Source organism: Spea bombifrons, chromosome 1 (assembly GCF_027358695.1).
Source record: "Spea bombifrons isolate aSpeBom1 chromosome 1, aSpeBom1.2.pri, whole genome shotgun sequence".
Lineage (NCBI taxonomy): Eukaryota > Metazoa > Chordata > Amphibia > Anura > Pelobatidae > Spea > Spea bombifrons.
Window position 1 is genome coordinate 16,188,800 of NC_071087.1, and position 25,969 is coordinate 16,214,768.

The window sequence follows — 25,969 nt, forward strand, 5'->3', positions numbered from 1 at the left end:
GGAATGCACGTCAACGGCACCACGCAAGGAGGAGGGGCGACATCTAGTGGAGGATTTAAAAACTGGCACTGAGTTTCATTCAGTGCTCAGTTATTTTCCCTGACAGAGCTATTTAGTTTGTGCTCCCGATTTTGTAATTTCTGGTTTGACCCTTGGCTTTGTACTTCATTTATCCTGATCTCTCCTACCCTGAATTTTGGCTCGTCTTTCAGACTTCGCTGCTTTCTCCCACCCTGACCTTCGGACCGTCTCTGATTTGCCTTATCCTCTAAACCTTCCCTCATCTCCTGGAAGGTAGCCTGCGTACTGGGTTCCTCTCCTCGCTCCTACCAGCCTGACAGTATCTGAGTACATTGGACTTGACCAAAGGATATTGGCAGGTTCCCTTGACAGAGAGAGCAAAGGAAAAGACCGCTTTTTCTACCCCTGAAGGGTTGTTCCAATACAATGTGTTACCGTTCGTTTTGCATGGTGCCCCAGCCAGCTTCCAGCGTATGATGGATAGGATACTTAGGCCCCATAGAGAGTATGTAGCTGCCTATCTGGACGATGTAGTGATTCACAGTGCGGACTGGGAAACACATCTGATGAAGGTTCAGGTGGGCTGCCGGTTTGACTGCCAACCCTGCTAAGTGCTCTTTAGGGTTAGAAGAGGCTAAATATCGGGGTTATACAATAGGTTGGGGGCTCCTTAAACCACAACAGAGCAAGGTAGCACCCATCTCCAATTGGCCATGTCCTGTAACAAAGAAACCAGTAAGGGCATTCTTGGGCTTAACTGGCTATTATCGCAGGTTCATCCCTGACTTTGCCACCATTACTGCCCCGTTGACTGAGCTCACCAAAGCTAAAGGCCAGGTTATGGTTAAGTGGACCCCAGAAGCGGAACATGCCTTTCAGTTCTTTAAAGAGGCCTTGTGCTCCGACCCCGTATTGGTAGCTCCGGATTTATCTAAGCAATTCATTGTACAGACTGATGCGTCGGATGTTGGCCTGGGCGCGGTTCTTTCTCAAGCATATGATGGAGAGGAACATCCAGTCATGTATCTGAGTCGGAAGTTAAATCCTTATGAACTGAGGTACTCAGTGGTTGAGAAAGAATGCCTGGCTGTTAAATGGGCAGTAGAGTCCTTGTGGTATTATCTTTTGGGTCGAAGGTTTACATTGATTACTGACCATGCACCTTTAACCTGGGGCAGAACAAGGAAAAGAATGCCAGGGTTACCAGGTGGTTCCTTAGTCTCCAGCCATACCAGTTTACTATGGTTCATGGGTCTTGTAGAGCCCATGGTAATGCGGATGGCCTCTCTGTCCTCCACTGTTTGTGGTCCAAGGCCACTCGCCCCGATTGGTCTGAGCTGGGGGGGAGGATATGCAACAAGGTGCAGGGTGTTGTGGATAGGGTATACATCCCCCCTTGATTTTGCAGGGTTTTGTATGATCTATAGGGCAGGCTGGTGCTCCACTCTGCAGTTTACATACACCTGGACTGACACAGGATCCAGGCCAGGCTGACTCTAATGCACCGGTCCGCTGCAAGTAATTAGCTGCACTGACTGCAATAAAACTTTACCTGTTGGACAGAGGGAGAGAGAGAGTTTTGTTTGGAAGCAGCAGGGCTTGCTATGTATACAAGAAACCATCAAAAAAGGTTGGTGAGAGTACGTTTTGTTTAGTTTAGACCCTGAGTAGTGAGGGACTTCTATGTTAGGTAAGTGCTCAGATGAGCTAGGCTTTTCTTTATAGGGAATTTGTGTTCTGTATAATCCTGTTAAAATCTGAATGCGTGGATTACAAATAAACTGTGCTTGATTACCTCGCTGAGACTGTGGCTTTAATACCCTAGAGGACCGTGCTGTTTAGTGCCCTGCGTGGGTGCAGGATCACAGTGTATAAATGTTTTACAGAATTTTATACTGAATAACTTCACAAAAAAATGTATTAATGACAATTTTTATTATTAAACATTTGCAAAAGGCTATATATCAGTGCGAGCTGTGAGAAATCTGTGGAGAAGTATTGAGTATTCAAAAAGATGTTTTCCGATATCCTCAGAATGAAAAATATTTTGTAAACCATTCTGGCTTCTTGGATTCTTGATCCTTTGCATCTGATTTTGTTGATATGTCGCCTTGGTTTCTCCTTAACATAAAAACAATATGATTGACATTTATTATGGTTATTTATTATGATTTTACTTATTATTATAATTTTATCAACATTATTAATTAAGTGGAGCAAAGCTGAACACAAACACAAAATGTTGTAGGTAATTTAGGGTTCAGTGAGCATTGCAAGAGCTGAGACCCTGATCTACGCCTTCACTAAAATAAATTGGAAATCCCACCAAGACAACTTTAGGGCAACTCATTGTCTGCAGCAAATGTGCTTTGAAATTTTAGGTTCCTAAAGAGTAATATGAGGCCAAGTCTACCCTTGGTAAATAAAACCTTCAAAAACCTTTTTATGATCACCCCTTTCCTGACCATTGTCAGGAACCTGGGTCCATACAAATTACTTTAATGACCCAGAGCGCCCAATAATGGAATTCAGGCGTTATTGCGCAGTAGTGGAGTTGGACAGGGTCTGGTGCAGGCCGACTGCACTCTCCAGGGTGTTGAGCACCTAGGGTTGTGCGGCCACATATCTGCGCCCTGACATAGCAGCGTATGTTGTCCAGAACAAAACAAAGTGATATCCTGCAGGCACCCTGGAGCAGGCAGGAGACACAGCTCAACAGACAAATGTGCAAATGCTGCTGAGTAGGGAAGCTAAGCAGAGAAACAGCAGAAGCAAGGGGGACAGAGCAAGGAACAGGGTGACCGAGCAAGAAACATAGCTAGACAAGACATACATGTACAGGACACAACAAAGGACAGGGACCATGGCAAGGAACACAAGGGATGGAGTGAGGAGCTGAGATCCTCAGACACTTCTCCTTTAAGCAAGGATAGGAAATCTTAACTGGGACATGGGGAGAGGAGAGAGGAGCCAAGATCCTCAGATGATTCAGGGAAAAGAGGGCAAAGGCACATAAAAACCTGACACACATAAATACAGGACTAGCCTAGGACTATATGATAACAATTGGAGATTTAGTCACATCTTATGGCCATAGTATGCTTAGCCCACCACTATGCCAAAATACTCCAATATTCGGTGGGAACTGTAGCGAGACAGGGGAACTGAGATAAGCAGCTATGCAGCCTGAATGGGGCCTGACAACCACATTGCATATATCACCCTGGAGAAGAGAATGAAGCTTAGTAAGGTCTTGGTGTCGAAATATGAAAATAAAAAAGTACTCGTTATTCCATTCCCTAAAGACTGAATGAAACACCATTAAACCTACTTAATTATATCACTGAATAACCATGTCATACAGAAAATGTTTAAAAATAATCCTGTGTGAACAGTAGTTCGCAATTAATATACATTACCTATTAGGACGGATGATGTCTAGGAGTTGTGCAGGTGGTTTGAAGGGATAACCATGTTTGACACTTGGATCCAATCTTGGACAGTTTCTTAATGTCTTGGTTACCTTCTCAGGAATTATACTGCGATTTGTGAAGGTTTTCTCATATGCAGCCAGATTTGGAACACTGATTACACGAGATGGTATCTCGCACATTTTCTTTTTCTGTTTCCAAAAGAAGTTAAAGCTTTAAAATTGCAATATGTGTAAATCTTTAAATCTGTATTCCTAAAGCAATATTTGGACAGAGGTAAAAATTCAGATTTATGAATATTGGTAAACATTTTATTCTGTCCTCTAGAAAAGAATATACTGTTAAATATATTATGATACGTGTATGTACTGTACATAGTAATTTGATAACTAGTAGATATTAGATGCTAGTTATTCTCCAACAGTTTATCTCAATTTATATTTTCTGACTTTCTTTTCAAGTGAAAATCAAACAATGCAGCCAAAAAATTCAGATAAGTGGCTCAGTCTAGAATGGACAAATAGCTTGCCCGGCAGTGAGTCTCTCCCATTTTAACTCACATGTGCCATTACAGAGCACAAATCTCAAACCGCGTATCAGTTTAACCCACAAGTACAGTCTAGAACCAAAATGTGAGGCTAATTTTGTCTACATGAGTGAACCAACAACCCCAGGCATACATTGTGTTCTTCATGGACCTTGTTTTTTTTTTTTTTTTTTTTTTTAAATATTCTTTATTTTCTTATATAAAAGGTATGGAAGACAAATTTACATACACATAATTAAACGAATAAATACGTACAGCAAATACAAAACAGAAAAAAAAAAAAAAATAAAAAAAAAAAAAAAAAAAAAAAAAAAGACAATGAGGTATTCGGTCATGGAGAGAAGGAAAAGAGGTAAGTCTATGCAAAGAGGATTTGGCTGCCTAATTTATCTTATTTATTATTTGGAGGCATTTTTCCCATATTTGGGTTTTTTTAAATGAAGTATACAAAATTTGGGAGACCTCCTTCTCCATTATAACCTGAAATATTATAACCTGAGACATATTAAATTGGTTATCATTTTTCCATTCCCTGGCTATCAATCTTTTGGCTGTTAAACATGTGTGAATACTTAGATTTAATTGTGCCTCAGTCATAGAGGGCCAACCTAAATGAAATAACAAAGAAAGAGGAGAGTCTGGTATAATAATATTATCTATAGATTTCAAAAAACACAAAATCTCATTCCAAAAGTTATTAACCCTGGGGCAGGACCACCAAATATGTAGGTAGGACCCTATTGCCTGGTGGCAACGCCAACATACATTAGAATTATCTGAGGACATTTTTGCCAATCTAGTTGGTACTAAGTACCATTTGTTTAGGACTTTAAATTGGGTCTCCAAAAGGGAGAGGTCATGCACTCTAGAGGATAATTTTCTAATCTCCTTTAACCAGTCATCGGACGAGATTGGAGTGTCTAATTCCTTTTCCCATCTTGTTATCACTTTTTTAATTGCCTTATTTCCTTCTTTTAGCCTCATTAACTCTAAACATTTGGAGAAAAGTTTTATTGGGGGATTTGGACAAAAAATTTGGGCTAATTTCTGAAGGATAGCATCTTGTGATCCAACCAAATGTTTATTTATACAGTTTTTAACTCTTAAATAATTGAAGATAGTTGTTTTCATTAACCCAAATTTATTTACTAAAGTAGGAAAAGGAGACATCTTACCATATAACAAGATATCTGAGATTACATTAACACCAGCCTGTGTCCAGTTTATCAGTGAGATGTCTTCTATAACATCTTCAAGTAGCTTAAAATTTAAGGACTCGATTAAACTATCCTTAATACCCAATCGCTTTTTGATTTTTAGCCATTCTGGTATAATATTTTGTAGCACTATATTTTTATCTTTAATATAAATTGTTATGTCTCTATCTTTTAGAGACCAAATAAATTTGTTTAAGCTACTAGTTTCAGTAGTTTTTTGTTCTATTTTATACCAAACCTCTTGCTTAGATGATTCTTGATAGGTTTTAGTGATATGGTACACTATGCTGGCTTCATAGTGTTGCTTTATTTGAGGAAAACCCATACCACCATCTCTGATTCGAGCTCCCATCAATCTGCCATTGGTTCTTGGAACCTTTCCTCTCCAGACAAAGTTGATAAAACACGTATGTGCAATATCAAGCCAATTTTGGGGGAACTTTAATGGGAGCATTCTAAAGAGGTAAATCCATTTCGGCATCAAATAAGAATTGAGAGCATTGACCCGGCCCCACCAAGAAAGATTAAGTTTACGCCATTCTCTGATGGCTTCATTTGATGTTCTTAAAAGACGGAGGAAATTTTTCTCCACAACATTTCCAATTTTTTCAGGGATAAGGATTCCTAGGTATTCGAATTCCTTTTGATTTAAATTTAAAGAAAAACATTCGTGTAAGTTATCAATAGTCCCTCGATTAATATTTCATGGACCTTGTTGATGAAGTGTATAGTATCCTTCTAGGTACTGTAAACAATGGCGTCAACTGAGCCACATCTCATAGACCTCACTAGATGAAAGGTACAACTAGGGTTGTTGATTCTCTACTGCAGAGGAAACTTGCCTCATATTTTAGTTTTAGACTCGTGTGTGTATTTTTAGACTGATAAAATGATTATGATTTGTCTTCTATAATGGCACATGTGAGCTAAAATCTGAGACCCTTCCATGCAGGTAATCACCTAAAGTAAGCACTCTCTATTCTCGTCTGAGATAGTCTTATTCTTTGATACCCAGACTTTTTTTCCAAATGTAGCTTTCCCACAACTATAATACCATCCATCTAGAATGTCTCTTACAACCTGTGTCTACATCTATTGCCTCCTCTTGAAACCAAGCACTGAAGGGCCCTTACGATTCATACTGTATATCCAGATGTATTACTATAATAAACACCTATTATTAAGTAATTGCACATTACTTTTTTAGCACCGTTTCTTTTCTGTGCAAATGTTAACAATTTTTTGGGGGATGTTACCTTTACTGTTGACGTTAAACTTGCTGCATTAGGGTTACAGGAAAATGACTGGCTCCTGTGTGTTTCTGAATGTATTAGTGTATCTTCTTCAGTGTTACAATGTTTCAGTTCCTTATGGAAAGAGAATACAATTCACAGAATTTCATTAACTTTACATTATATGTGTATACATTTTTAGATAATACTTATGTATTTGTACAGTTATTTTACTTTCCTTAATGTATAAAAAAAACAATATTTTAAATAATAGCGGAACAGTATTGTTTGCTGTATGAAGATCTAGGGGGTCACCTTAGATGATATTCAAGAAGCACACTGAGTAATATGCACCAAAAGTATAATAATAATAAAAAAAACCTTTTATCCAAAATTGTGAAACCATTAAGCTACAGGACCATCATTAAGCAGCAGGACAAGCAGTGGGGGAGGGGAATCATGTTGGCCAATGCTTCCTGATGTTCAAATATTTTTAATGTAACAGGGCTTGCGCCAACCACTGTTACATTGTCTCTAACAGCTCCGAGCCAGCCTGGCTAGCTGTTGCAGTCATAAAGAAGGGCAGACTATCATCAGACAGCCTGATCTCCCCCCATCCATCAGCAGGGATGCCCCTAGTCAGGTACTACCGCCACTGGCCAATAGTGCCATACATTCACCCAAACTTCCGATCCAACGGATAGCCCTGCAACCAATGGTTGGATATGCCCGGCCGTGCACTACGTTAGCCGGCCATGCTCCTAGTTGCATAATTAATGGAGGTTCTACCAAGGAGTACTTTTACATCCTGCTCCCAGTAGGGGTCAAAATAATTATGTGAATACCATTCTCACCAACAAGCGTTTGATGACTTGGTCTTGATCGGCTAGTTTATCCTTCAAACAATGTATGAGCTTCAAATCTTCTGGCCTAGGCTGTTTCCGTGATTTTTCCTCCATTTCTTTGAGTCTACAAAAACAAGATTATTTTGTTGATTTAATTTTAAAAACGGCAAAGATGGTTAAAAAATCATTATATGTAACACTTTAAAGTCTAATTCTTTCACTCACGTGACAACCAGTGTAAAGGTTGTGTACCTTTTGGTAAAAACAATTATCAACAAAACATCTGAGTTTCACCCAGTGATCAAAACAATGTAAGTTAAATGCAAAATACCAATTCTAACTTTTAGGCCAAACTTCAAAGAATCAAATGCCTCCAAAGGACTTGAAAGAACAACTAAACTGCAACTGTAGTGCTATTTTTAGTGCTTTATAGCTATATATCATATGTAGCTTTATAGCTATATATCAATTTTAGTGCTATATATCATATGGGGGATGAAGGGCATTGAGATCTAGCTAGGGCTTCAGGGGAATGCGCCGCTATTCCGTTTATAACTTAAATTCCATTTATATCTCATCTCTTTAGGTCTTCTCCTAATATTATATTTTTTACCTGCTTCTGTTCCCCAGTAATTTACCCCATATAACAATATAGTAGCATTGTTTTTTAATTTTTGTGTTTATATAGACTTGAGTAACATGTCTTTTGGTAGCAATAAACTAAAAATAAAGCTTGCCTTTCATTGCATAGTTTAATTCCAATATCTCCTGTACTTGTTGCCCAGATTAGCCCTTCTAGCGCATTTTGGAAGCTCTCAGGCATATAATATGTTATTCTCTGTGTCTTGCTTTATATTAGTGGCAGACTGGTAGATAATCTCAGTCAACGCAATGCTACGGACTGTATTTTCATTCAGGACATTTGGAAAGCCAATGGGGTTACAAAGGATAAAATTAGGGCTAGATAGGAAAAACACTAAAACATAGACTTTTCCACCTTTGTTTTAATACATTTTTGAAGTTTTAAAATGTAAAACTGTTGCCTGGACTGTTTGAGCAGCATAATGGTGGATAAATCCGACACAATGCAATAATCCTGCTTACGTGAATATTAAGAGAATTAGACTTACTCGGCTTCTAAGGAAACTATCTTTGTTTGAAGTAATGTTTGAGCATTGCTGAAATTAGACACCATGCAATGGATTTCCTGTCGCTGACTTTGTGTCACGCCATCTGATTCCATCTTCTGCTTTAGCTTTGGTGCATCAGAAATTCTTCAAAAAAATTAATTTATTATTGAAAAAAATATTAATTAAAATAAACCTTATATACCTTAAATAACATATATGCACACCTCTATAGTGTACAGTATATCTATGATCTTCGCAACTGGCCTTTTAAGAATTTGATGCATTAGGAAGGCTGACCGCTCTAAAAGGACGACTGGCAGCTTGTGTCTAAGAAGGGCTGCCCCTCTGGACCTGCTACCCTCGGCCTAGTTGGCCTAGGCCAGTGTACGCCACATTTAGATTTGTATATATGGGTAAATGTGCATTAAACCAGACGTTTAACATATTCGGTTTATGCCAGACTCTTACTAAATTATGTTGCAACAACAAAAAATACAATAGCTGATGGGTAGGTGGATATTTTATCAAATGTGTTGATATATTTTTTAAAAAAATACCCTCTAATTCACATTACGCTGCCATGTTTACTCACAAACACTGTAAGTGTGTTAAAACTTTGGGGAATAAACCAGGCATAAGAATTTTCATTATCAGTGCACCTCTGTGCCCATGCATGGTAGTGTACGATGGCGTCACAAACACCCCACTCTGACATTGTCCAAAAAAAACAAAAACTGATGACTCCTATGTACAATGCAAGCGTATCAAGTCCTGTTTTAGAAGAACTCACTACAACACAGCGTTTGGTAGGGTGTCATCTCATTATATGAGTCTGGTTTATGCAGCCAACTTGCATGCGCTTTCACCAACTTCACAGTATAAATAAAATAAATGCACTCTTACCTGCTTTCTTTTAAACTTGATGCCGTTTGCTTTAATATTGACATGTCTTTGTTGAGAAGTGCCAATGAATCCTTCAAGACGGAATTTTCCATCTCTAACCTGGATATTTCTATTTTATTTGATTCCAGTTCATTATTCAACCATTTTACATTATTTTCAGAACTTTCATCCTAGGAGTTATAAAATATATTGTATATTAACAGGATTGATAAATGAGTTCTAAATATAATTGCTACATTAATCTATCTAATTTTCAATAAAAATTTCTGTTTGTTTTTCCACGTCGACACAGTAAAACAAATTCACCTTTGTGAATACATGACGTGCATTTACCTGGGGTTTATCAAAGCCATTATGAATACTATACCTGTTGTGAATTCAAGACATCTTCATTGTCCTTCTCATTTGTACATGTCTGGATGGTTGTTTTCTGCTCTTGTTCATTACATTGACTTTTTAAGTCAGCTAGTTTGTTAACAGATGTGTTTTCATTTGACATCATCTTCATCTTTTCTATTAAACAAAATGTGTATTTGTTTAATCACAAAACAGATGCTTGTACAAGAATGCAAAATAAAATGAACATATCCTACCTATCAGATTATGGATTTCGTTCTCCTGCAAAAGATGTTTCTCTTTAGCAACAGCGAGTTCCTCCTCCACCAGCGCTTGCTTGGCCTTGGATTCCATAACAATGTGTCTTTTTTCTTCCAGTTGTGTTTCCAAGACCTAAAACATAATTTGCATTTCTTAGCATGCCTTCTTAAAATGTTTTATTCAATAAAAAAACTCCCACTCTCCTCTCCATCCCCAAGTCTCCTCTAGGAGAATTCATGTCATGGTTTTATGATCCAGCTGAAGAGTATGATATTTAGATTCAGCCACCATAGATCTCTGTATAGCATGGCTTCCTAGGGCTAAGCAGGTCTTCAGACAACTGCGCTGGGTTAGGACATCACATCTAGGAGCTCTCTATCCTAAGATCTTGTAAAAGGGTGCAACCATGTTGGTGATGTGTGGTTGACAAAATGGACCCCAAGAACCAATTATCTCATACGTGGCGACACTTTAGGGTTTATTTTGTAGTGCTGTTCAGCTCCTGAGTACATGTGAGTCTCCCATTAAAAAGAGTAAAGCCATTTACTATTAAACATGCTGGCTTCCTCTGGGGAGAAGAGAATGGTGCCATCTGATCTATTGTGCGATCTGCTGGGCGACATGCTGGTAAAAAAAGCCTGATCCCTAATTTTTTAAAAAAGTAAAAAAAATGGCCCAAGGATGTCATGTGTACAACATCGTCCATCACTCTCAATCAGTAAGATGAGAAAGGTGAGCAAGTTGTAACTCTCAAAAGCAGATACACCAGACGCACAAAAAATGCCGTACTTGCCCCCATTGTTGAAAGCTGCAAAATGTGATGGTGCTATATAAAACAATAAATAATAATACTGATATGTATATTGTGCATGATTGCGTAATTTAACTCCTGAAGTATCTATGATTAGCTTAACTTGTCCTGGGTTAATATATAGACTGTTTATATTGTTGCAACCTAAATGTAGCTATAGCAAAACTATAAAATGCCCTGAGAACCAGCACCCTATGGGTTAATGACACAAAGGGCCAAAACATGTCCTACCCTCTTATAGGAGAAAAAGAAGATTATAGAGAATTATGCCTGATATAGGAAAATAATCAGATCCTTCTACAGTGATGTTGCAAATGCAATATTTTAACCTGTCATGATTAAAAAAAACATGAATACGGTAATAATAATTATTATTAGTAGTAGTTTTATCCTTTAATATCCCTAATAACGCAAATATCTACATATATGTGAAATATAATTAAAAAAACACCAAAGATATACATGTAAACACACCATACATTAAATCATTAACATTTTAACTTTATACAGGAACATGCTCTGTTTCATAAAATAATCTTTTTTTGTTTTGCTAATTATTCCCAAAGCAACTGGTCTTAATTGGCATCACATGCCTAGAGCAAAGAGCTTTGTGGAAACCTTACGCCACTGGGTAGGTCAAAGTACATTTATATGTAAATATATTCATACACTGTACTGCAGGCAAAGGCAACACAAGCAATGCAAGGAGACAAAAAGGAATTTCACCGAACAAATTATTAACAGGGCAATTATTCAAGAAATACAGTATAGTATATGCAATTTATATAAAAATAAGATATTGCATGGCGTGATGACCTTCTCCTTTACAAGACTTGTATCTCTATGTCATTTGCATGGATCTGAACTCCTTCCAACACATTATGATTCCACCTGAAGAAGAGACTTGGTCCTGAAAGCTTATCTAACTATACTGTCGGCCCAATAAATGGTATCAACGTTGACTTCTGACTCAATCTTCATTTGCAGTAATACAATATCATTTTACTAAACACCTAAATGTGAAATTGATTTTCTAAACAGTATTACATTTTTTATGAGAACTTGATTCTACCTGTCATCTCTCAGGTTTTTACATAGTCCACTTTAGTGAATACTACTTGGGTTGTACATTACAGACCAGTATGGAATGTACTGGAAATCAAGTATGCTCTTCCACAACAATATTACGAACATAGTTGGTGTACTTAGTGGGGTGATCAGTAAAAAAAGGGAACTGAACTTTGGCAAACTATATAACAGTGAAGTAAAGTTCTCAATGGGTTTCAGGAAACTCATTCTTCATAAGGAGTTATTTTTTTTACTTTTACAAATACCATCCAATTTACTGGGCATAGAAATATTCTGTGTACCTGTATCTTTTCTTTCATCTTCTCAGAATCCGTCTTTATCTGTAAATGTTCCTGTGTTTTTGCCTCAATATCCCTCTTTAGCTGATTTACCTCCCGTAGCATGGCCTCCTCTTTGGCCTGAAGACTTTTCTTCTGTTCTTGTTCCTTGTGCTGCAGTTGCTGGATCATCTCTGTAAGAGACTGCTGCAAGGCCTTCCTTAGGTTCTCTCGCTCCCTGCTGTAGCTGCTGTGCAGTTTGCTCACTTTCCGCGTATACTCCTCTGTTAGAATTTTGTTCTGAGTTTTAAGGCTCTCCACCTCTTTATTTAAAATGTGCACTTCTTTATCCAACTTTCCATTTACTTGCTCAGTTTGTTTATCATTTTTGTACCCTTCACACATCTTCCTCAGCCCATCCGCCTCCTCTGTCAGTTTGTGAAGCTGATTTTCAAAGTCACTTTTCAGAGAGAGCATCTCCTTGGATAGGGCTGATACCCTTTCATCATGCTCAGATTTGGTTTTCAACTCCCTTTCCTCTGTTTGTTTTTTGTACATAGCAAAATCGGCTAAAGTTTGCTCCTGGAACATATTGGCTTTTTCCAAGGCTTCTTCAAGATTCTGTATTTTCAATCGTAACGTCTCTTCTTCTTCTACTTTGGTCTTACACTGGAGGCATTTTCCCCTTGGCTCAGTTGAAAGGAGATCAATTTCATCTTTATGGGCTTCTTTCATGCCTTGAATACTGACCTCATATTCATCATTTTTTTGATTTAGGGCATATATTACCTTTGAAAAGAAAATGTAAAATTATTTTAATTCTCAAATAAAATTGTTGATTTTCATTAATCTCTGTATTATACAGAAATTCAGTTTGTGGAAAACCTTACATATGATGTTTCTTTTGCATTCAATAATTTATTACAAATTAGGTCAAAGTCACTAATTATTATTATACTATAGTTGTTTAGCTGTTAGTTTTGGAATTATTATGCAGATCACACAATTTCTGTCAAGGCAATCCAAAGCCTTGCTTGTCAATGACCACAGTACACTGCCGCGAGATCTCTTCAGGGAATAGTAATCTTAGGCACTGATTTTTTTTATGTCAAAAGCTAGAGTATATCAGTATGGATAAATCAATCAATAAATAATACTAACGAAAGTCTAATTCCCTAGCTGAAAAATTATTCCGAACAAATCTGTAACAAAAAGGGCTGGCCCTGCTATGTATTACATGTAGGTGACCACTGCCATGGGCACTCCCCTGGAACGCCAGTTCTCTCCTCTGTTAAGCAAGTGCATGCAGTAAGCGGTGCCAAAGCCTTTGAGCTAGGCCCAATTACAAAAACACAATCTACTAAAGCCAAACTCTTTCCAAAGAATGGGGCTAAGAGATCTCATGGCATTTTAAACATAAAAGTTACTAGGAAAATTGGAAATAACCATAAACGATATGTATCGCGTCCCCATACAATATGTTTCTCATTAGCATACAGCACAAAGCAGACATTATTATCATTTTTCTTTATTTATAAAGCGCCAACAGATTTCGCAGCGCTATACAAGATGAAAAGGTAACAGATAACGACAAGTACAATACAGCAATTGACCTACAGATACAAGAGGAATGAAGGGCCCTGTTTCCGCAGGAACTTACCATCTAGGTGACATGGGGACCTTCAACTGTTGGCCACCAGGGGTACCTCCATTCCAGGAGGCAGGTAGGAGTCATGGCCAAGCTAAAGAGGTAGGTGCTATTCATGCATTGTGGTGAGGCTAGCCACGCATAGTGGTGGGGCTAGCCACCAAAAGACTTGAAAGGGGTGGGAAGTGGACAGGACCTGGGTGGAGAGTGGGCACGGTGCCCAGTTTCTCCATCCAGTAATCAGTTTTGAAAGCCAAGATTTCCAAGATATGAGCTAAAAATAAGAGCGCAAAGGATTTTAAGAATCTAAGCGAAGCAGAAGGGTGTACTGCACTTACCAAATCTGTCCATATATTATGTAGGATTTATCAGCAAATATTTGCTGGCATTCTAATATCAATATGTTTTATTAGCATGCAACAATTATAGGATCAGAATATTTTCCTAACTTCCTTAGTTTCAGATTTTAAATACAAATTATTATTTTAATTAAGAAAACTAATATCTACTATTTTAATATCTTTGTCCCCAAAGTTTTAGCCATTTTTTAATCAATATATACTTTGTACTTTTGAAATCTCTAACATAAAAAAGCAAACACATTGAATAAACTGATGTTATTGAATTTTAGTTAATAAAAGTTCTATCATTTATTTTCTTGTACAAAGTAAGGTTTAAGTCTCATGCTTAAACTAAATACAGAATTATTCAGAAGTGCTTAATTTTCTGTAAGCAATATTTTTAGTGCACGTCTTCTAGTACATTGTGTATATTTTATTACTGTCTAGCCATCTTTATTCTTAGAAACACAATCTATGTGCGGGGGGTGTTATATTTTAACATGGGATTATTTTAAATTAGATAGGAAACTTTAAACCATGCTCAAGGAAGGGAGGGTGTTATTATGTGCTATTTTTATTTACAAATTTTAAGAAACAGAGAAATTCCAGAAAAGAGAAAAAATGTAATACATGCAGTCATTTTAATAGGTATTTGCAGTATTTGGAAATAAGTCTATTAATGGTTGGAATGAAAGGTTTGAAGCCTGACAGCCAGAAAAGGCACCAGACAAGTAGCTACCACCGTGGACCGTTGTGTTAAGACTAATGTATTAAGTAGATGGGAATTGTGCCAACTATCATAGGCCCCTGTTAAAAAAAAAAAAAGGAACTACATTGGCAAGCAAAAATCTGGCTGCCTACAACAGGTTCATACTTATATATTATAGCTTTGCCCCCTCCTATTTGGTTTCCATGACCATTTTACATTAGATAGGATATTATACCCGCTGTAAGCCCGTGGAAAATATCTTACAAAGGCAAAGTAGTTCAGATTCCGTGATAACATACAGTATTTGCTCGATGCCAGAGTGGCATATCGGGGTATAAGGCATTTCTGGAGGCAGAGTGGCATATAGGGGGTTAAAAGGCATTTCTGGAGGCAGAGTGGCATAAAAGGGGGTATAAGGCATCTCTGGAGGCAAAGTGACATATAGGGGTTTAAAAGGCATATCAGGGAGGCAGAGTGGCATATAGAGGGTTAAAGGCATATCAGGAAGGCAGAGTTGCATATAGGGGGTATAAGGCATATCAGGGAGGCAAAGTGGCAAGCCGAGGGGCAGATGTGCATAACTAGGGGGCAGGTTGGCAAATAAAAGGAAATAAAAACAAAAAAAAATGTTTCTCAATCATAGCTTTTATTAAACATGAATTAATATTTACTGGTAAAACTTTTTTCCTATAGGGTCGTCTTACATTCAGGCTTTTTCTTTTTTTCCAAAATTAATATTCAGATTTTTGGGGGTTGTCTTATAATCGAGCAAATACGGTAATACCAGACATTGTTCATGCAATTAAATGTGATTTATTATGTCAAAAGTTGTCAAAAGATATCCCTTCTTGTAGCTTTTATGAAACATCCACAGACCACCATCTGAACAGAAGCACTAAGAGAGGCCCTTGCAACAATCAAAAATCTGCAAGCACATTTACTAATTCATATTTTGTATTATAATGCATGTTTTTCCTGTATATGTACCAAATATGTATTTTGGGGACATTGTTTCTTTTTTGCCCAAATGTTGTTTACCTTGGGAAAGTACATTCCTTTCGTTTGATCCCCTTCCCTCTGGCATCCTATAACCATAACCCCTCCACTTTTTCTCACCTTAAAGCTACCTTCTCTTATTTCTCCCCATTGTACAGTGCTACGAATTTGATGGCACTATATAAAACAATAAATAATAATAATTATTATTTATCTCTCTTTCCCCTCTTGTAGCTTTCCTGAAATATTCCAAGCCCTCTGCAAACCACCATCTGAAACCAGGCAAATATTTTGGCAGTAGCACTATGGCTGTGTGCCAAGAAACCAGTAAAGCAAGGAGAAAGATAAGAAAGAACACCAAGGAGAAAGAACAGCTGCATGAGCACTAAAGAGCCCAAGAAAAAAAGAACCCTGTCACACTGTCTTAGTGTACAGTAGGATATTATTGTATACTTAGTAGACTTGTGCATTTTAATTTGTACAAACTTTATTTTTAATGAAATTTGTGTGCGTTCATAGGAATCTCTGATAATGAGGAGGGTTCCAGACAAGCCATCAAAGACATCTTCTGTGACCCAAGGGTTAAGGGCGAATTGGCCCATAAAAATAATGTTAAAGTTGGGAAGGATGTGCTTGTGCATGAGATCCAGCACAAAAGGGGCATGCCAAGTGAAGGAAAGGTGCAGAAGTTGGAAATGGAAATTCACAGCAGCAGTGGCAGTAGCGCCATCCACACGACCAATTCCCAATCCCTTGCACCCAAGCAGAGCAGAAGCACTAGATCCACCGGAGAACCAGCCATTTGGGCAGCAGCCTACTTTGGTGAGTAGTACTACCCAAACACTCCAAAGTCAGACTAGCACCAAAGCTTATCTAATGGCCAAAGCTTATCTTGAGGAACTACCACTATGTCTTAGTATGTCTTGGGACCAGAAAGCTGCTGTTTGGCCAGGCCTTTCCTTAGTGGCCCAGCAGCTGCTTTATTGCCCACCCACCAGTGTCTAAAGCTGGAGGGTTTTCTCTGGGAACGGAAACATAGTCAACCCCCAGAGAACACAGCTGTCCCGAAACTTGGTGGAGCAGATGGCTTTCTTGAAAGCCTCCCCAAATTAGGTTACCCAGCACTCAACTGAGCAAGGTTCTATAGTTGCTGATCTATTTCCTTCCCTTCTCTGGGGGATCAGTTCTTTTTATTTTTCAAATATTGGGGAATTCAGTTGAGCACCTGCTAATGCCTGCCCAGGCCGTATACCCTACTACTTCCGCTGCTGCTCCTCCCTCATTTTCCTTACTCTGAGGGACGTGTCTGTCAGTGCTTTCCTCTGGCCCAGAACCCTCCTGCTGCTGCTCCTCTCTCACCTTCCTTACTCTGTGGATGTTTTTACATTTTTCAAATATGTTGAAAATTCAGTCCTGCGCTAAGTGGCTGGATGGGTCTGTCTGCCAGTGCTTGCCCTGCCCCAGTGCACTACTGCTGCTGCTCCACTTTCACCTTCCTTACGCTGTGGGTTCAGTTATTTATATTTTTTAAATATTGGGGATATTCAGTCCTGCACAAAGGGCTGCATTTGTCTATCTGCCAGTGTCTCTCCAGGCCACATACCCTACCACTGCTGCTACATTATCTCCTTCCTGACTCCTGACTTGGCCAATTCTTTTAATGTTTCAACATTGGGGAAATTCAGTCCTGCACCAAAGGGCTGCATGTGACTATATTTTGCCAGTGCCTGCCCAGGCCACATACCCTACTACTGCTGCTGCTACTGTTGCTCAATCTCCTTCCTTACTTTGAGGGATCAATTCTTAATTTTTTTCCAACATTGGAGAAATTCAGTTCTGCAACAAAATGCTGCATGTGTTTATTTTCTACCAGTGCCATAGGATCATTGGTAAGTGAGTATTAGTATTAATCATTCAGGTGTGAATTGTTGTATGTATGGATTTAGTAGTTAGAAATACCTAGAGTTATGGCATTGTATGACCAAAGGGTAAAAGCATGTTGTAACATCCTTACCGCAGACGCAGCCAGACGGGTGCCTTGCATCGCCGCACCATTCCCAAGATGGCTGACCGGCGTTCCTTCTCCTCCAACGAGCAGGCCCGCGCCACTCCTAAGATGGCCCACCTCCAGCTAATTGTAGAAGTAAACTGAAAACACGCTACTGCCTCTTTAAATTGCTGGCTGCACATTCGCAGTCTGCAGCAGGACAAGGCGGTCGGCCATCTTGGATGTGGCGACTGCGGGAGACTGCTACGGCCGTAGTAGTCGCAGGTAAGGACGTTACACACTGTTCATTAGAATGAGTTTGGAATGTTGATTTTCTTGTTTACCAGGTGAAAGAGAAAAGAAAGGATGATCATTCTGTAAACTAATTGTCCTTATCTTAGTTGGTATGAGGAAAGTGAAAAAAGACAGAAGGAATCTGCTGTAAAATTGTGGAAGCACACTACAGACAAATTTAAATCACAAACAGAGGCCTTACAGGTATGTGCCAGTATACCTTCTGCTGATATTGGCACAAAGGATTATTTTCTTGATGAATATAATAAAATGAAGCCACCTCCACATTCCAAGAAATTAAGGAGAAAACTGGAGGTAAACGTAAGCCCATTATTTCTCCAACTCTTAAATATGTACCACCTGAATGTTTTAATAGATTGGGACATGATAAGGTAGAACAATCCCAACCTGAGCCTGATGAGCAAAGAATGGTAATTAGCAAATGCTGCAGTAGTAGCCAATCACATGGCAGCAACTCAACGCATTTAGGCATGTAAACGTGGTCAAGACAATTTCAAACCGAACATCAGAATGGGGAAGAAAGGGGATTTAAGTGACTTTGAACGTGCCATGGTTGTTGGTGCCAGACAGGCTGGTCTGAGTGTTTCATAAACTGCTGATCAACTGGGATATTCACGCACAACCATCTCTAGGGTTTACAGAAAATGGTCCAAAAAAGAGAAAATATCCAGTGAGCGGCAGTTGTGTGGACGAAAATGCCTTGTTGATGTCAGAGGAGAATAAGCAGACTGGTTCGAGATGACAGAAAGGCAACAGTAACTCAAATAACCACTCATTACAACCAAGGTATGTAGAATACCATCATTAAACGCACAACACGTCGAACCTTTGAGCAGATGGGCTAGAGCAGCAGAAGACCAAACCGGGTGCCACTCCTGTCAGCTAAGAACAGGGAATTGAGGCTACAATTCGCACAAAATTTGACAATGGAAGACTAGAAGAACATTGCCTGGTTTGATGAGTCTCGATTCCAGCTGTCACATTCAGATGACAGTGTTATTCTTCCCCATTCTGATGCTCAGTTTGAACTTCAGCAAGTTGTCTTGACTACGTCTACATGCCTAAATGCATTTGCTGGCATGTGATTGGCTGATTAACTATTTGTGTTATCAAGCAAGTGAACAGGTGCACCTAATAAAGTGGTAAAGAATTAACACATGATGGAACTTTATATGAGATAAAAAGTAATGAGGGCCATGCTCATGCCAGCTTACAACCTAAAGTGAAGCATAAGAGGAAGATCCTTGCAATGCATATCTGCAAGACGTTAATGTATTTTGGAGATTTTGGTCTACATACAAGTTACACTTTGCTCTGTACATTCCATGGCATGGAGTCAGAATTTGTATTTATTTCACTGGAGACAGTAAGTCTCCTCTCTTTTTATTCATAGTCTCTGTGTCAACATGTGGAATGTTTTGGTCAATTGTTCATGTACATAAACATTCAGACACAAAATGCAGATAGTAATGGCCACAACATTTACTCATACATTTATACATAAAATAAAAGGACCTTGCCCGCACAATATATTATATATATTGGCCGGCTTTACCCAATATATCGGTTTGTCTTTCACCTGTCAATTCTGGTTTTGTCATATCCTTTGAACGTATGTAATGTAAGAAGCACTGCATAATTTGTTGGCGCTATAAATTAAAGATAATAGGTAATACATTTTAATTCTATAAGAGACACTTCTACTCACTGATGCTCTACAACAAAATGTTTTCACTGTCTGTTCCACCATGTGAGGGCAGCATCATGCCCCCATATTCACCATTGAACTATAAGCACATGTGGATCATTACCTGGGCTCCAAAGGAAGACTCTAATTTAATTCATTTGCAATTATTGCCTGGTTTTCTCTAAAATGAACCAACCTGTTAATCTGATGTTACCCTGCTGAAAATCAGCATTGATAATCAAATTGTCCAAAACTGAATTGAGATTAAGTTTTATTTGTCAGCCTCTATTTAGATTTTTATTTATTTAGCACTAACAGAGAGAGGCACTTAGTGCGTTATAGTTTACAGTATAATAAAAGAGAAGATAAAATAAGTGAAGTTATATAAAAAGGGAAGCAGCCATGCATTCATTGTCTTTGGGATATGAATACTTTAGAATAGCTTAGAGTCTCTTGGCCTGAGACTGTTCACTGGTGGATGCTTTCATTAACCTGGATTAGTTGGGTTTTTGTAGTGGGTAGAAATGGTCTACGAATCAAATTCGACCCTCACCATGAAGTCTCGTGTGTGGAAGCTCGCTGGATACAAGTGGCAACAGGCTAAAATCGCATCCACCCAGACCGCAAAGTGCGGTTAGGTATATCCATTGAATGGCTGCAAGGGAAGGCACAAAGGACACCATTCAGGCAAATGGCCATTTGATTAGTGCACAAAAGACCATTTGTTTTTAAACCAGAAAAGGAAACTCTTATTAAATGAAAAAGAGGGTGTGTAAAATAAAAGAGTAAATGGGACTGACACAGAGTGGTGAGGGCTATGGTGCCACTTGGCTATACATGCATTTGGGGCCAGAAGGTGACAGCCCTCCCATCTTAAATGCTAAAATTTTATTTAAAATACTAGTACTAACATGTAAGGCCCTCCATAACACTGCTCCTCCATACATTTCTGCCCTCATAAGCCAATACTCTCCTACATTCGTCCCATGGGCTAAGGCTCTCCTCCTCACTTCCTTTTCCCGTCTACAAGATTTCACTTGGGTTGCCCCATATCTCTGGAATCTACTTCCACCAAACCTTCAGCATTCACCCTCCCTCCCAACATTAAAAAAAAAATCTCTAAACCCACTTCTTAAGAGAAGCCGCACAATTACTTCCCTGTCACTGATACAACCACCACACTACCTCTCACATTTCCCTGTTCCTTATGTTTGTTCTCACCTCTCCACCTAATGTATCGGTTTGTCTTAGTCAATTCTCATCTTGTAATACCCCTTGAATATATGTATTGTATTAAGCGCTGCGTAAACTGTTGGCGCAATATAAATAAGATAAGATAATAAAAATAATAATAAATGCATTTTGAACAATCAGAACTGTCATGTTCATTAATGTTGATACTGTGAAAGTGCAAACAAAAAAACCTTGAGGGATATAGCTACTTCCTTGCTCCACCCTAATGGGTTAAATTGCTCAAGAACCCTTTGGAGATGCATGGAACCATCCAATGTCTCTCTCCTTCCATCCCAGATCTATGAAAAATAAACAGTTGAAAACCCTACACGCAACTATTTCCTGTAAATCTTCAAGGCAGTAGGGTATGAAGTCAATTAAAGCACACTCCAGGGTTTGCCTCCAAGAGCAATGGATTCTAAAATGGGAGCTTACTGTGCAATTTGTGTATACTCCTTTGCACAGTGGCCCCATGTGGCTGGAGGATCCACTGTATTCTTCTTTGACATGAATGGGCCCCATGACACACCACATACATATGACATCATATGACATACAATTAGCAGGTACAGTTGCTCTAGGACTATTTAAGCCTAAACTACCCTTCTACCTTGCCCTTTGGTCGTGTTACTCGCGTGTCCAGTAACAAGGGTTTCCTGATTCCTAGAATCTTGACCCGGCTTTTTCCTGTTTAATTTGTTTCGGGTATCCTGACCTGGATGGTTCCTGTTTAACTTGCTCTCTGCCATCAGGTCCCACCAAGCTTGTGTTCGATCCTCCCACACCAAGTATAACACAAGGGTCCTGGGGACTCCTGTTTCTTCTTTTATAAAAAATATTTACGTTTTGTGTCAATAAACTTTTTAATTTACATGTTGTAGGGGAAGGGGGTCTTTTGCAAGTTTTAGTTGGGAACCTCACTTCCTCTGCATTCTTTTACATATATACAATTAAAGTGACTTTTGTAAAACCATTTTTGAAGATCATTAACTGTCCCTAGCACGGGAAATGCATCTATTGCACCCCTAAACATGTTTGATAAAAAAGTTACCTATACATTTTTTCATAAAACAATATATAATACTCCACACCATCTACTTAAAATAGTTTTTTACTTAAATTGCACAAACCTATTCTAATATATCTAACACATTCTTCCTTGAGGGACCACTTTAGAACTAATTGGCTGATTGACTATTAATTAACATAATTCTAAAAATGCGATAGGTTAATTATCTTCAGGCATTAGGTAGATTAGCTTTGACTGATGCATTGAGTATAAAGGATTATCATTAAGCTCTAATTAACGGTTAATGAACTAATCACTGCCTGTCAGCAACACTTGGTACAATATGTAGGGGTTACTGCTGATGATTTTAACAGCCCTTAAAAGAGCATTCAGTTTTGCTCTTTAAGAGAGACATTAAATACATATTTTCCTGCATTTTCCATTATTTTCATTTTTCATAAGCTCTCAGTTTTTCTGAGATATAATAAAGCTTAGATCCTACATGCGTGCGTCAGGTTTTTATTTCATGAACAATGGGTGCTGACTGGATCCAAGGGGATCAAGATGGATCACATGTAACCCTTCATAACACTGATTCAGAAACTCAGCTTATAACTTACTGTCACAGGAACAGCATTTGTGATGGAAATAACTTTTTGATTCCACTTTTCATTGACAAAGTTGTGCTTGGCTATAATGTCCTAAAAAAGCAATGTGTACTACTCTCTAATCAGTAATATACATAAACTAGATATCTATGAGAAAAGGAAGATGTTTCCCCACAGTACAAATGGATGCCTCAAAAATATTTCATGCAATTGTCAAATATGGAGTTTCTGTAAAAACAAAACAAAGTACAAAAACAGCACCTATTGTTTCTACTTATGTCAACGAAACAAATTAATACAAAGATGCCCTCGTACCTTACACCTGACCACTATATAGTCAGGCTGTCTTTCCAAAGATCTCAAATGAGGTCAAAAAATGAAGGAATGAGTTTGGTAAAACAAAAAGCCAACTGAGCTCTGGTCAGCCTCTCTTTACTACTGTTAATAATAGAAAAAGATGCGATAATAATATAAGAATATGTGAAGTTGAAGATGATGTTAAAGTAAGAAGAGTAAGATGATATGGATTGAATTACCGTATTTGCTCGATTATAAGACGAGGTTTTTTTCAGAGCAAATGCTCTGAAAAATACCCCTCGTCTTCTAATCGGGGTCGTCTTCTAATCAGACCTCAAATAGAGGTCTGATTAGGAGACTAAGATCCAGATCCCCCGCACCGCTGCAGGGGACCTGGATCCTCCTGTCTCACCCGACCCCCCCCCCCATACACACACTTACCGGTGCTTCCTGCTTTGTTGCCGGGGCAGCGGGTTGACGTCTACGCGATGCGCGTAGACAACGTCCGCTGCAGCCGGAAGGAGGTGTGGCTAGCAGCGGGGGTTGTCTGCGTCCGTCGCATAGACCTTCCCCGACTGTCAGAGTCGGGGAAAGTATACGCGACGGACGCATACAAACCCCCGCTGCTAGCCACACCTCCTTCCGGCTGCAGCAGAAGGCGACGTCAACCCGCTGCCCCGGCTGGAAGCACCGGTAAGAGAGGGGGGAGAGCGGGGGAAGGGGGGTGAGAGAGAGAGGGGGGGTGAGAGAGAGAGGGGGGGGGAGAGAGAGGGGGGGGGGAGAGAGAGAGAGAGAGGAGAGAGAGAGAGAGAGAGTGTGTTAGTTAAATGGGGTTATAGGGTGTGTGTGTGTTAAATGGGGGCATAGGGCATTTCTGGAGTGGCGTTAAGGGGGCATTTAATAGAGCACTCTGCCTCCTGAAATGCCTTATACCTCCCTATATGCCACTCTGCCCCATAATATGCCTTTTAACCCCCTAAATGGCAGAGTGGCATATAGGGGTATAAGGCATTTCTGGAGGCAGAGTGCTCTATACAATGCCTTTTAACTCCCTTAATGCCACTCTGCCTCCTGAAATGCCTTATACCTCCCTATGTGCCACTCTGCCCCATAATATGCATTTTAACCCCCTAAATGCCAGAATGGGATATAGGGGTATAAGGCATTTCTGGAGGCAGAGTGGCACATAGGGGGTCAAAAGGCATACCATGGGGCACAGTGGCATATAGAGGGTTAAGAGGCATATCATGGGCCACAGTGCCATATTGGAGTGGCAAGCCTGGGGGCAGATGTGCGTAACTGGGGGACAGTTTGGAAAATACAAGAAATAAAAACAAAAGAAATCTTTTTCTCAATCATAGCTTTTATTAAAAAAAAGAGTTTACATGAATTAACATTTACTGGTAAAACTTTTTTCCTTTGGGGTCGTCTTATATTCAGGCTTTTTCTTTTTTTCCTAAGTTAATATTCAGATTTTGGGGGGTCGTCTTATAATCAGGGTCGTCTTATAATCGAGCAAATACGGTAAATAAAATATGATATGATACAGAGCAAAAATGATTTATAGAGAATGAGTGCAAGGAAGTGGCACGATACGAGAAGGAGAATGTGATGTATTAAAAATCAACTCCTAATCATCCCACCCACCCCTTGAATATAATATCCAATATCTATATATCTATATATCTATATATCTATATATATATATATATATATATATATATATATACACACACACACATATACATCTACTTAAAGCCTCCCTCCGCCAAAGAAACTACACTTATGTCTTTTGTGTTTTTCAGCTGTAATCCCCTTAAGGAGACACAAAGAATAATTTGTATAAATGAATACAAATCATTCCGGCATCTCTATTGCAGCAAAAAGATTTCTCTTTTAGAAAACTGCAAAGACTAAAATGCATTACTGAATTCTTATTCAGATTTCCTGTGACCCGTGTAACATAGCTGTTGAATTAAACAGACACGCATGAGGAAAATAACATTCCTTGTCTTACCTTAGTGAGTTGAGCGATCTTCTTACACATTTTAACATGCATTTCTGGAGTGTATTCTAGAGACGCCAATTCAGTGAAATTGGATTCATTTTGCACGCAAGCCTTGTGATTTTTTCCTGAAGCCATTCTGCCACATTAGTGAGTAGGTGCAGTGTTGCAAAGACGCGGAGCAGGTTTATGTACGGCAAGACTGTGGCAGAACAGACAAGCTGCCAAGGCCCCCCTCATTCCTCCCCAGTAACTGCAGATGTCCTGATCCTTCAGAAGGCAGCCAGACTGCAGCATGTGCACTATGTATTCCTCAGTGGCAGAAATACTGACTGAGGGATGCCAGGGATTGTTTTGTGTTAATTTCATCTAACAGAGTAACTGTTGACAATTGTGTATAAACAATATTATTTGCAAGGCTTGGTTTTATCTTCTATGCCCCTGTTAGATTGGGTAGCTTTTGTACCTCTGACCACTTTGTACTTAAAAATAAAAAAAAACATAGTGGTGTAAATAAAAGCATAGACATAGACCTAATTCAATTAAGTGGTAAAAATTAATGTCTGAGACACCCTCATCAAATACAAATGCATATTAAAAGTACTTTATGAGTAAAGGCGCTAAAAAATTGTGCTTAATTTAGGACACACCACATGGCCCAGGAGAGGAGTTCAGACATAGTAAGCGAAGCAAGCAAAGACAGTTTTAAGTATACAGACGAGTGAAAAAGAAATTACATCATCTTTGAATTCTATGTTTTATTCATATTATGATATAATAACAATCATCTGTTCCTTAGCGGGTCTATTAGAAACCTCAGATGATCAACAACGCATGATTTATTCAACTAAAATAAAGCCAAAATGGAGAAGCCATATGTGAAAAACTAAGTACACCCTAACTGCTTCCATAGGAATTAAGATGCTAAATAGCAGACAGGTGCTGCTAATTAAATGCCCTTGATTAACTGATCATCAGCAAGTGTGACACCTCTATAAAAGCTAAAGTTTTAGCAGTTTGCTGGTCTGGAGCATTCAGGTGTGCATTACAGTCA

At 38.9% G+C, this 25,969-nt stretch overlaps 1 protein-coding gene across 3 annotated transcripts; it reads right to left on the reverse strand.

Annotated features, from left to right (window-relative positions):
• Positions 1-1,939: 1,939 nt before the first annotated feature.
• Positions 1,940-25,140, reverse strand: FAM184B (family with sequence similarity 184 member B). Of its 3 annotated transcripts, none has more exons than XM_053458319.1 (10): positions 24,928-25,140; positions 12,105-12,869; positions 9,920-10,055; positions 9,694-9,839; positions 9,327-9,496; positions 8,424-8,567; positions 7,303-7,417; positions 6,473-6,583; positions 3,441-3,643; positions 1,940-2,142 (listed from the first exon to the last, which is right to left on the reverse strand). In XM_053458319.1, exons 1-10 carry the CDS (start codon positions 25,051-25,053, stop codon positions 2,052-2,054), a joined length of 2,007 nt encoding a protein of 668 aa, XP_053314294.1. In that variant the 5' UTR covers positions 25,054-25,140; the 3' UTR covers positions 1,940-2,051. The 3 variants fall into 3 exon arrangements, with proteins under 3 accessions (XP_053314294.1, XP_053314293.1, XP_053314295.1); XM_053458318.1 differs by having other exon boundaries at positions 7,294-7,417; XM_053458320.1 differs by lacking the exon at positions 8,424-8,567 and having other exon boundaries at positions 7,294-7,417.
• Between the last annotated feature and the right edge of the window lie 829 nt (positions 25,141-25,969).